This window comes from Eucyclogobius newberryi, unplaced genomic scaffold (assembly GCF_026437365.1).
Source record: "Eucyclogobius newberryi isolate DKJ021-1_F unplaced genomic scaffold, fEucNew1.0.hap1 SCAF_1, whole genome shotgun sequence".
Lineage (NCBI taxonomy): Eukaryota > Metazoa > Chordata > Actinopteri > Gobiiformes > Gobiidae > Eucyclogobius > Eucyclogobius newberryi.
In genome coordinates this window covers 16,439,378-16,452,907 of record NW_027315723.1, presented here as the reverse complement: position 1 = coordinate 16,452,907, position 13,530 = coordinate 16,439,378, and the positions used below count along the sequence as shown (strand labels likewise).

Genomic DNA, 13,530 nt, shown 5'->3' with positions numbered 1-13,530 from the left:
ACTTAAAAAAAAAACAAAAAACTGAAAACTTGCAAATAAAATTAGCCGTTGAACAAATTAATTAACACCAAGTTAGATTAACTTATTTACAACTTTCTTCCATATCATCATCAATCAGATGACTATTTGCTGGAGTCTTATTTACATATAAATTGTCATTACACTCACAAAAAATGTGTTAAGCTTCTGATGGATAAATAAAGGTTGCTGTGGCGTCCATCATGGTGTATTTATTGTGTTATTCAAATTGTATCACTCTATTTCACGTTCCATTCCAGCTATAAAACGTTTTCATTTTTCGTTTTGCTATTTGATGATGGTCCCTAAGTACTCTCGTCTCGGCTCCGGCTGCACATTTGATGACGGTCCCTAAGCACTCGTCTCAGCTCCGGCTGCACATTCGGATCAGTGTAATTCACTGCGCCCAAAATACGGATCTGATTGCTAAAAACGAGGTTGTAGTCACTTGGCAGTGTAATTATGTATATTTTGGCATGTGAATGATCTGCAAAGACGTTTGCGTTTAGGAGCTATTGACCTCGGAAGTCTGTATCTGTGATGCTAACTTTACCGCACGTGGCTCCTCCCACTTTCAGACTCGATCTGTGACAGCAGCGGGACTCGTCATGTCAACACAGTGTCCTACATGTGTCAGGCCGTTGTTGGCGATCGATTGACGAGTGATCAGTACTTTTAGGCGCTTTGGTTATACGATTGAACGCACGTTTTTGTATCGCAAAAAGCTGCGATACAAAAGCCCTTTTTTCTGACGAACGCATCGCATTTGAGAGAAATTGCGTCGCATTTTGCGATGCGATACCGCTTACTCTGAACCCTGCACAGAATCAAAGTGGGTACTAAGGACAAAAAACAGAGACTACAGGCTCCAATTTGCCACTACGCCTCCCACATTAAATGGTCTGATTCCTTGTCAAGCTCAGAGAAACTCACGATTCTAGCAGAGGAAACTTCTTCTCTGCTGGAAAAAAGGCAATATAAGCGGAACAGCTTCTATTCCAGGTATTTCCTTGTCACAAAGAAGGGGAGGAGTACTTGTATCTTAGGAGATACAAGTTTCGAAAGCTCACACACGGCTCTGATTCGCTTATTCCGTCCAGGCAATTGGTTCACATCGATCAACAAAGATGCATATTTTCATATCCCAATAGATCTGCCTCACAGAAAATATTTGAAGTTTCCGTTCCAATGCGTGACATACAAGTACACAGTGCTTCCTTTCGGCCTCTCTCTGAGCCCGAGAGTGTTTGCCAAATGCACCGAGTGAATGCCCTGCTCAGGGAGCAGGGCATTCACTTGGCCACTTATCTGAACGATTGGCTCCTGCTGGCACGGTCACAGCAGGAGGCTGTCGCTCACACACAGATTGTACTCGCTCACCTGCACAACTTTGTTGTGAACACATCTAAGAGTGTTTTACAGCCCAGCCAAAACATCGCTTTTCAGGGTCTGACCCTGGACTCTGTCAGTTACATGGCCCGCCTCTCTCCGGTGAGGGTACACATGTTCACGGGCACTTTGAACCGTTTTACCCCATGGAAACGGGTTTTATTCTGTCTCTGTCTCTGACTCTTCTGATCTGATGGCGTCAGTGATCCTTGTGGTAAAGTTGGAAAGCTTTACATGCAGGGTTTCCAGCTTTGCACTTCGGTTGGATCCCGCACGTCACTGAATGCGTACAGTAACAATTACTCATCACTGCGCGCTCGTAGGAGTGTGGAAAAGGAGGGGTCTCCTAAACGAGGGGGTGAGCATGGGCACTGTGTCAACCAGGAAGGTGGTTACGACAAATGCCTGCCTCGTAGAATGAGGCGGTGTGTTCGAGGGTAGACCCGTGAACAGGGTTTGGAGTCCTCGCCTCCGTCATGCCCACATAAATGACCAAGAGCTTATGGCAGTGGTTCTTACACTGAAACGTTTTCTTGCGTTCCTCAGAGGGCACCATGTGCTGGTGAGGACGTACAATACATCCACGGTGGCTCACATAAATTGGCAAGGGGGACTACGCTCCCATCGCCTGCTTGCACTCTCGCAAACTTCTGTTATGGAGCAGTGTGCATCTTCTCTCTCTGAGAGTGACGCATGTACCTGGTGTACAGAATATACGGGGAATGGCACCTGAACCCCTGCGTGGTGGATCAGATTTGGATCAAGTTTGGTTGCGCAGCAGTGGACCTATTTGCATTGGCGGAGAATGCTCACTGTCCTCTGTTCTTCTCCCTGCACGATCAACTTGCGCCACTCCCACGAGTGGCCCCAGGTGCCACTTTATGCTTTTCCTCCACTAGCGTTGATTCCCCCACCCTTCACAGAGTGAGGAAACACCGCCTGTCGCTGATGCTGATCGCCCCACACTGGCCATCCATGACGTGGCTGGCGGAGGTGATACAACTGCTGCACAGGCGCCCTTGGGCTCTTGACACTAGCAAAGGGGCAAATATTTCATCCTCACCCCGAGCGGCTCACGCTAAAGCCCTGGCCCCTGAGTGGAAGGTCCCGGTTGGTCTTAGAGCCCATTCTACCAGGGGCCTGGCAACATCTTGGGCCTATTTCAGGAGTGTCTTTTCAGTCTATTCAGGATATCTGTGCTGGTGCTAGTTGGTCTTCACCTTTGACATTTGCAAGGTTTTACAGATTGGACGTCACGTCTCAGGGTTTGTCCCGTGATGTCCTCAGCGTGGGTTCACCTGAAGCCATGTCCTGATCTTTGGCTCCACCAGGGGCCATGGTTGGCATTATGTTGTTGCGATAAGCTCGTCTAGCAATACAGGAGTCTTCATATCCCATAGTGAGACATCGACACGAATGCTATGAAAGAGAACGTTAGGGTACTTTCGTAACCCCGGTTCTCTGAGTATCATGAGTGAGATGTCTCACCAGACAATCCTTCTTGCTGTTGGGGGAAACGAGAAGAGGTCTGTTTATTGAATGACGCGCAACATCATGCCCGTGGCATTCATAGTGGGTTGTCGATGTAACGACGCAGCCAATGCCAGCCACTCAAGGCTGGCGTATTGGTTTAGAGCTTCTGTGAATACGTGAGGGGGCGTATCCCATAGTGAGAAATCTCACTCATGCTACTCAGAGAACCAGTGTTACAAAAGTAACCTAAAGTTTCCCTGCACAATCTATTGTGCGCCGTTGATCGCGGGCGCATAGCAGACGACGCAACACTCAAAAGGACAGGGGTCTGCACACGGCAGTGCTGTAGCCACGGTGTGTACAAACACGCATGCAGGGAGGAGGGGCAAATTAACTGCGTAAATTTATTGGAATGCAAATAAAGGGGGGGAAATGCACTCTGCTTATCACAAGTGCAACAGAGTGGCTTGTTCCTTTAGTCGTTTAGTGCTTGTAGTGTGAAGTGTCTTGTCTAGAGTGAAGAGGTGGCCTCAACATCCCCATTTGTTGTCACTAATCATGTTCGTTATCTCTAAATGAATCACTGCTACTTAAGTGAACAAGGTTAATGTGACTTGATGGCGTGTTCCTCTCACCTCTTTCTTCCCTCTGCCCAAAAGTATCAGTATTCAGAGCTTGTGCTGCTTTGAAGAGAGAAAGAGGGGTGATGGGAAAAGGTTGACCTTAATACAAAGGAGAAATAGACTAGTTCCGAGCTTCTCAAACTTTTTCTGGCGCGCCCCCCTTAGGAAATAAAAAATGTATCCACATCTTAGTTTTGCTTCTAATCTACATTTCCCTACATCCCCCTGTATCATTTTCTTCTTACTCCTTCCCTCCCTCCCTTCCCCTTTCTTCTCTCTCTTCCCATGATCTTGGTTCTATTTGAAGCTGATCACTAATAGTTTGATTTCCATTGACACTAAGCCTCACCTGGAGCGAACTGAGCACACTCCAGCACTGTAGCCGAGTTTGTATGCATTTTCTAATGATTTAAAATGGCAAAGAAAGAAACATTTTATAAATTGTAATTGTTATGCATTTGTCATCATGTTTTTAATGTAGCGAGATGAAAGCAGAAGTAATTTTAAAATACCAAATACTCTTTCCGAGTATAAGATTCAATGGACTTCAATTAATGATTCAAAAAAGCAGGACCATACTTATACTTTACTTAGTCCAACCTAAAATATACAAACTAAAGTAGGCATGATGACAAAAGGATTTAACAGGAATTCATGAACTACTCTAAAGTCTATTTTGTAAATCAGCATGGAGGGGCGTGACTGCGCTACTTCCTTAGACCAGCGTCACTATGGCTGCAGGGGATAACTTTGGAAAATTCCAGTTCAGACAAATTATAAAAAGTATAACTCTTATCAGGGACAGAAGTTATAACACACATCTCATGATGATGATGACATTGCTTTAGATACCGTACTTTGATAACTATAGCAAACAGAAATTTACCAAAGTTTCAATTCAGATACAGCTGTAACAACAGGAATATGTTATCAACAATGTAGACACGTTAACCACAATTTACCATTTCATGACAGTTTGGGGTTAGTTCAGTAACATACAGAAACACAATTAAATTGGCAAGTTATTTCAGAGATCTTGTCAACCATTTACAGATGGTTCCCTCTGTTCTCCTTTCTGCACAAAGGGCTGTGAGCATTTCCTGCCCCTTGGGTAATGGGACCCATCTCCTCCTGACCAGATGCCCTGTTGGGAATTCTGTTATTTTGGACAGGAAGGAGAGAGTATTTTTTAACTTATAAATGCTTGGTCAGCTCCTTATTAGTGGCATGGAAAGTAATTGCTGATCATTATGGGTGTGAAGTCGGCTCATTTTTCTTGTTCCTTAGTGAAAGACATGGCTAATCATTATGTTCATCCTGTGCCCTGGCTCATTCTGCAGCTGAGTCTGTGGAGAGGTCACAAGGAATCTCCCTACAGATGCTTGAAATGTTTCAGAGCCGTTGCCAGTTCCATATTACGCCCCCTTTTTACTAAACAAATCAATGCAGTGAGCATGTCTTAAGTTGACCAAGAATTTCTTTAGTTGGCGACAATGGCATTATGTTCAGACGTAACTGTTTACATGTCAGTGGTCACCAAACCATCGATCACGACTGACCGGTTAAACTCAGAGGCAGTGGGAGTTGATCTCAAAGCCATTTTTGTTTGTTTAAGTTTATTGTCTGGTGTACAACCACACTTACGCAAGTGAAACAATCAGCTCAGTACGGCAGCAGGACCACTCCGCTGTCTGTGCTGGAGTGCACCCCGGCATGTTCACACAGGTTTTTTACCACCGCCAAGCAGTTTGTTGCTAAAAGGAAAGTTGATTTAGCTGAAGAATTAAGAGTGTATTTTATTTTCAAAATTACCAACTGCAGGCAACTGAATAATAATATTTCTTATAACTAACACATTTTCCTGTTTTGTATTTCATGTTTACGTCTTAATAAAAATGTTAGTATTAGGGTATTCAATTCTAGTCCTATAGTGTGTTTCTATAGCCTAAAAATCCAGACAAAAACCTTCCTGATAATTTAAACAAATTATATATATAATTATAAATTTACATTACATACACATTTACATTATACAGACACATTTAAACATCAAACAGAAAAATAATATCATTTTTCAGCCTTTTGCCACACAATGACTCACGTTTGGGCAGCATGCTTCTACAAAACTGACTCATATGAACCATAAATAGGATTTACTAATGCAACTTAAGCTTTCCACTGCAATGTTTCCGGAGCGAAAGCATTGCTTATTCTACTGCAAATGTCAACCGAGTTTAAAGATACACAGGGTTTTACACAAACCAAGCAAAGCATTATGACCACATTTGTATTTGGTAGATACTAAACCAGGACTAGACAAAAAATAGGACTAACATAAGACTAACAGATAAGTGTTAAACCATAATTGAACTAAACCAGGACTACCCAAGATCACACAGGACACTTTTTGATATAAACACTCACCACTGCAGACAGGAGCCACCTCACAAGCGCTGAAAACCAGGTGTAAACTTGCACTAAACCAGCTGGTCTAAAGCATCTCTGATCATTTTAGAGGACTATCAATGTTCACTTGTCACCCTGTTCTCTCAACCATCATCTGGAGGCGTGATTGAGAGATACTACTGAATACTGAAATGTGATTCATTTCACTAGTCATCATTTATTTTTGTATGTTGTTTTTCAGAAAATTAGTCAGGAGTTTGAGATCAAGCGATTATCATTGGAGGAGCAGAGAGACAGACTTCAACAACAGCTGGACAATCTAAAAGAGGAACTGTCTGCTAAACTCAACATGGCCAATCAAGAGGTACGAGCCTGGATTTTGGACTGTAAAAGGATAAAGAAATGATGGAGGGGAGTAACTGTATAAAATAACTTTGTGTTTCTATACTTAGATAGAAGATTTTCAGACGCACTACTGCTACTATTTACATTTGAGACTAAACCGCAATGCTAGGACTTGATTAAACTAGGACTAGTTCTCAGACCCTTCCATTGTGTACTTTTGCAACATTTTCTTTGGGAACTGCTTAAATCTTGCAGAACTTGGTGCTACTTAGTTCTCCTGCAGTGCCACTTTAGGGAAAATTGTAATAGAATAGAAAATCTTTAAATAATAATAATTTTGTATTATTACATTAATCTACTGCAGATAGTTCATGCTTATGTCAAATATTATTATTATTAAACGCAGGTATCTCTTTTCTACAAGATCTGAGCTAGGCGGAGCTATCGATTTGAGCTACAAGGAACACCAACATGACAGAACACAAGGCTACTAAGTTTAGATTAAAACAATTAAGCTTAGAATATATGAGTGAGGAGGAAGTTTGAGAGTCTAGAAATATCTAAAGTTTTAAGAAATTTGTTTTTAGCAATTTACAGGCTTCAGACCTGAACATATATATCTATCAACTTGAATTTGATGTGACTTTACTGGCATTTGCCCCACAGGTGTCTCATCTACAGGAGATAGTGCGGGAAGGGGAGCAGAACCTGAACTCGGCCCAAACACAAATCTCCTGTCTAAAAGAAACTCAAGAAAAACTCAGAATCGAACTGGACGCAACAAGGGCCAGAGTCCGAGAAACAAGTAACCTTCTCACAGACCTACAGGTGAGAATAATCCATATAATGTAGTAAGATCTATGTCAGTTTCCTATTTCATTTCTTTTTAAATATTCGCTGTTAGGATTAAACTATTTTGGATGGATGTGTAATAAATCAGTTTTTCTTGTTCAATTTTCACTACAACTAAATTATAGAAGTTTTTTAGACATGTTTGTTGTTTTTTTTAGCACAATTTATAGTGGAAGGTTGGTTTTAAGGATATATTTGGTTTAAGTACATCCTGCTAACTTTGACATTGAAAAGTAATAGAACTAAGGCAGGAAATTAGCATCTATTATCTACCATCTGTGCTTATGACAATTAGATATTGTTAGCGAACTATATCTGGCCCTACGCAGCTCTAAAAACCTCTTGTGTCTTTCAATGCTATTTTTAGTTTCAGAAAATAAAATATGAATCCTAATAATTGGATAATATTTTTGCCATGTGATTTTAAAGTGTTGGTGACTGCTACACCTGTTTTTGCTTTGTCCATTATTATTTTCTGTTCATTAATAAGTCATTCTTGCATTTCCATCGTTCCACGCTTGGCCTCTACTGCTTGTTTTGCAAATGCAGAAAAAGCGATTTAAACAGAAAATGTGCTACCTCTTGGTAAGATCAACAAGTCAATGGATTTTAATATCACAATCTTCTTAAGTTTGTCACTGCAACTTCACTTTAATGGACTTCACAAAACGCCCTGAATTCCACTCGCACCAAAGACAAATAAACCTAAACTTTCTAAAGTCTCAAGTTTAGGTTTATTTTTGTCTTTTATTTTTACTGACAACACTATTAGTTATTGTTGCAACTTCACTTGTCTTAATTACAGTATATATGCTTGTTAATTACACAACCTCATTCATCAATCCGAATACTGTCTATAGATCTCTTAAATGTTGCTAAACCAGTGAAAAATATTATGTTGAAAATTAACATTTCACACTTAAGTCAGGAATTTACCTTTTAGTCTTTTGAATGGAAATAAACTGAAACCCATGTACAGTATATAAATTGATATACAGTTTTGTTTTTTTGTCTTTCAAAAGAAACACTTACGCTAAACATTCTGATGTTTGTCCATATCTGCACAGTGATCAGATTATTGGCTGGTGCTGACTAAAGCTGTACAAACATGTCGAGTGTTGAGTGACAAAATGACACAGTCTGTGTCCAAATATTTACGCCTTCGCGTGTCACTCAAACGCATCACGGCTTCAGCGGGATCGGCCTGTACAAAACACTGAGTCATCTCAGTCTGGAAACGAACCTGCAATTTAACACATGATTTATCACTCAATATAGAGGTTCATGATTATGTACTTGTACTTTTATTGATTCATTAACATTTTGTTATTAGTGTAATCAATGCATATACATGTGAGTGTTCTTGAATTGATGATGGCAAGATATTTTATGACTTCTATTTAAGACTATTTGAAATAATTGTAAATAGGGATGACAGCTTGTGGTCTATTTATCCCAGTTAACAAACCAGATTACATCAGCATTAAGCAATAAAATCAATACCAATTAACTATATGAAATAGTCACCTTAGCCTTCCTTTGTAGATTTTAAATGTTGTACCTTTATCCGGGTGGAGCTCGGTGACCGCCCACCAATTGATGAGTCATTTTCTCATATTTTTTTCCCATAGACTTGCTGGGAAAAACAAAAGAATAATGTTAAATGTTTGAAAGCTTTTTCAGGGCTTATCAGCTCTGTGGTAACTAACCAATGAACAGAAGGCCTACACTTTTATTTAAAGTCTGTTTCTGAAAATGAAAAAAGTTTAAATAACATTTTTAGGAAAATAATCAATTAATGTGCGAACAACTAGGAAAAGCTTTCGTGCTTCAGTTTGTGGAATAAGATATGGAATAATTTGCCAGTGGCATTAAAAAAAAAACTGTTTTCATAAGATATGAGAGTGCTGAAAATGTGAATTAATACAAGAAGGATAATACAATTGTTCCTTAAACTGAAAGTGAAACTTCTAGTAATTAATATAATATTATATATAGATATATAGATATAGATAGATAGATAGATAGATGGATGGATGGATGGATAGATGGATGGATGGATGGATGGATACTAGCAAGTACATTTTGAGTTCAAATTCAAAAGCAGTAAATATAAACTAGTAAATAAATCAGCACCTTTTATGACATTTTATAATGCACCAATTACCAGGATATATTATAACAACTATGCATCATATGGCTAATTAATATTTAAAAGTCAATGTGTAGAACCAGGTTTTCTTCAGTTAGTTATACCATTAATGTCATTAATGTCCTTCACTTTGAAATAAAACGTTATCCTTTTTCCACTGCGTCAGAGCTGCACAGTTTCTAATTAGCTCATGAACATATTGTGCCTGTGGTGTTTCTCTGTTCGGATGAATTGTGCGATGATCCAATGGAGAAAACTCGCCTGTAGCTTCACATTTATGAATAAAAATGGGCCCAGATGTGAGTCATCTTACAAAACGTAATTTCTATGTAGTTTTAAAATGTACTATGCAAAATCTACCATGTGATAAAGCAATACTGTATAAGTAATAATTGTCCCCACTGTGGAGCGACAGGAAATCCAACATTCAAACTGTTGTACTGATGATGTTGTTTCTTCTTATAATTATTATTACAGGCAACATTTTGAGAACTTTTCCCCATTCAAAAGATATAACAGTCCTAAATTCTAATCCTTCTGAAACCCATTGATGATGTATTAATTCAATTTAGAAATAATTCATCAATGCACATTGTTCACACTCACCCAAATCGTATGCATCATTGAAGAGTTATTACAAGTTGAAAAGTAGAACAATTAAATTGATTAAAATAGTTGTTATGCTTTTTTGATAATTCTTTCTTAATTCTATTTATTTGAAGGAGGAGATTGAGACGCAGAAGCAGCAGCACGAGGCTAGAGTCATGTCCATCCGAACAGAGGAGAAACAGAAGATGGACAAAATGGCCGACGATCTGGACCAGAAGTGGAGAGACGCGCTGAGGTAAAAACACAACTTTGTACTACCGGTATACATTTTGTCCCATTTGGCCCCTATGACTGAAATCTGTTGTACGTCAAATTTAACTTCTGGGTCTAGATCCAAGTGGTGATTATTTCTACTAATACCATTCAAATGCAATAGCCAACACAACAACCGACTACAGAACACAATCAACCTACAGAAAATCACAAAATGATAATGTTGTCGCCCCCTCTTTTTGGAATTGTGATGTTTTGTATGCTCAGAAATCACATTCACTGGTAATAGTTTTTAATTCTGATTCTGATTCTGATTAATTGAGCCTTTTAAAATCCTGGAATGTAAAATGAAACCATGATATTTGATGTGGACAACAGAAAGATGGGGGGGAAAACGGACTAAAATATAATGTTGATAAACTACAAAAACGTTGAATAACTTAAAAAACATTTGTTTTGCAGAGAGGAGGTCCGTCTGCTTAAAGATGAGTTGAACGAGGAGTACGAGGCAGACAAACAGGCCGCTCTGAACCAGCTCTCACAACAGAAAGAACTGGATCTGATGGCAGCGAGAGAAGGCTGGCAACGAAAGGTGGAGGATCTCCTGGAACAGGTGACAAAACCAGGAACTCAAATTGGACTGATCTGGACTAAACCAATACAAAATCTAAAACAGATTATACATGAGTTATGACGTGATGAAGAGAATATAAAGACAATGTTAGTTCACCTAGAATATTATTCTAACTATATTTATATTTAACAATATGAGTTACGTCACAAAACATTCTTGCAAACATAAGGAGTGGACAACTTGCCTTCTTTCTCTACCATCAAGTCCAATTTAGTTTTTTGGGATCATCCACCTTTATTGTCCATCAAATATTTATTTAACCACACTTCACCCTTGGGATTATATTGACAATCCCCCTCTACGCCATGAATAATGCATCGAGCAATTCCTGACCCCATCTCTTTGCTTGATAGAGGTCACCACGTGAAAAGTAGACATAAACTCAAACCTTATTTTGAAATGTTACCTTGTAAATTACTCTATATCCACACAACATAAAGTAGAAAATGATGCATATGAATGTGCTTGGGGACTGTAATGTTGCTTCGAGGTATTGGATTTTTTATTTTAGAAAATAAAATGTCCGACGCATTAAATGAAGTAGAAGTAAAAATGGATCATATTTTCTCTCATATTATAAAAAGCTACATATCTGATTAGACATGTCCCTCTAGCCAAAGTCATATCTGTAATTACTCATGATAGACCAGGCAAAACGCACCTGAGCCTTAAGATAAAACGGTTTGGATACGGGATTTAATTTGAGATTGTATTAACCATTTACACAGCAATTTAAAAAATCTAAAATTAAAACTAGGACTAAATTAGTATTTAGATAGGACTAAATTTGGACTAAACTCCTTGTATCAGCTTTAAACCAGAACATTATATTTCAAACATGTGCAGTTTTATTTATTTTTTTACTTGGACAATTATTTTTGAATGGACTAACAGAGAGAGAAAAAAACTGATTTTACTTTACAAATTGTCTTTGCAGCGCAGGCTATTAAAGTAATCATACAACAACAATGCAGCGTAATTAAAATTGCCGATAGTATCAAAAACTACATTCTAAGCCCATTTATTTTGTTGAAATTGTGGGTAACAAAGCAGATGTGTTGTGTCGGAGTGCTTGGGGGAGGTGGTGGTGTTGAGTGATAGATTGGGCCCATTTTGTTTCGGACGCGCTGAGTTTAATGCAGCTGTCGATCAAATGTGCTGCAGTGGCTCCCAAAGCGGACCAAAGTGGGAGAGAGCGGCCCTAAAGGATTATGGGTAGGCATTAGCAGGCTTCACGCTTTTTTTCACCGTCTTGCTAATAGTGGAGACAACATACTGGATCCACGAGAAGACAAGATTTGGACATACCATGATTTATATTTATACATTTATTTACTTCAGTTGATTATTTTATTTATTAATTAATAGTTCATATTTTATCATTTTAGCACTGCTTTTCACAACTACAGTTTATCAAAACTGATAAATATATATCACTAGATGAATTTCATCATGTGTGTCTAATCTTGTGAAGTTCTATCAGTTCACTGTATTATAGATTACAGTCTAGATACTAGATAAGTATCAATGCTAAATTTACATAAATAGGACAATTAAATCTTTCCTTTAGACCACATGGTAATATTAAAGATTAGACTTTTATTATTATTTTTCTTGAAATATATGTCTTCATATTATTGTCTTCACTATGGGATCAAAATGTACCTTTGTATAAAAATGTTGTTTTGTATTGTGCCCCTAGTTCAAAGTGCACATTTTAAACCTTTCTTATTTTAAAGTCATATTGCCTCCTTAGGGAGGTGCAAAAGAGATGTAGTGGTTCACGCAGTGTGCTTTAAACCAGAGGGTAATCAGTTTGATTCGGGTTCATACTGTTATTGTGTTACCAGTTACTGTAATTTGGCTGGTGAAGACAGTGTTGGCATCAGGCATAAATATCTTGATAAAATTAGCTCCAAATTTGATGTTTTAGTAAGAGACACGTTCAAAAGTGAAATTTAACTAGGGCTGCAACTAAAAATCCTCTCATTAATTTGATGAAATTGAGATTAAAGGTGCACACAAAAAGATACACAGAGCACCATTGAAATGAATTGCTAAGAAGATATATACCGTAACGATTATTTATTAATTGACTAGTCAGCAAAGATTATTTTGATTATTTATCAAAATAATTTATTGTTATACATTGTCATACAATTATTGTTATTATTTTATCCAAACAAAGTAGCAATATGGTAACTAAAGCCTTCTAGATAAAGAATATTATAATTAAAGTGAATTATTAATCATTGTATTTGACATTTTGATTTAATTCAGTCATAGACTATAACTATAACTATAAAGCAGACAAAAGCATAATATATCTTACTGCCATGTTCCCTGCTGTTGTTGTCCTGTGATATGACTGACAAATCCCTTTCTCCAAGACACAAATATGAAATCTAGTCTTGTTTTTTTCCAAGGATTCAAAGTGCAGAGAACTTTAAACCGCAGAGGCAGAAGGAAGTGTTGATGTAAAAGGTTGACCTAATTTACTGTAGCTTGAATTTGCTACCTGATAGTTTTAGAGAGGACCATTTTGAAGTTGATGAAATGAATAGAGGTTGTTCACATAATTGCATAAGCTTGTTACTGTAAAGAGAAGATATTCCTTTATTGTCCACACATGGGGAAATTTCATTGTTGCAACGCAGTAAATACAGAGGAAAAGGACAGATAACTTATAGGAAGTTTGAAAAACACTCTTAATAGAAGAACTCTTATAAACAAACTTGTTATAAACAAAAACTCCATTGACAAAACCTCTCATATCTTAATAAACTAATGTGAATTCACTATAAACAAGAAAACCT

The 13,530-nt window shown here is 38.1% G+C and overlaps 1 protein-coding gene across 1 annotated transcript in view; it reads left to right on the top strand.

Moving 5' to 3' along the window:
- The window catches only part of fam184aa (family with sequence similarity 184 member Aa), a 59,081-nt gene that overhangs the window by 32,208 nt on the left and 13,343 nt on the right, over positions 1–13,530 (top strand). Inside the window, exons 11-14 of the mRNA XM_072439675.1 lie at positions 6,151–6,273; positions 6,921–7,082; positions 9,981–10,102; positions 10,543–10,693. Coding sequence (XP_072295776.1) covers positions 6,151–6,273; positions 6,921–7,082; positions 9,981–10,102; positions 10,543–10,693 — 558 coding nt within the window. The remainder of the gene's footprint in view (positions 1–6,150; positions 6,274–6,920; positions 7,083–9,980; positions 10,103–10,542; positions 10,694–13,530) is intronic.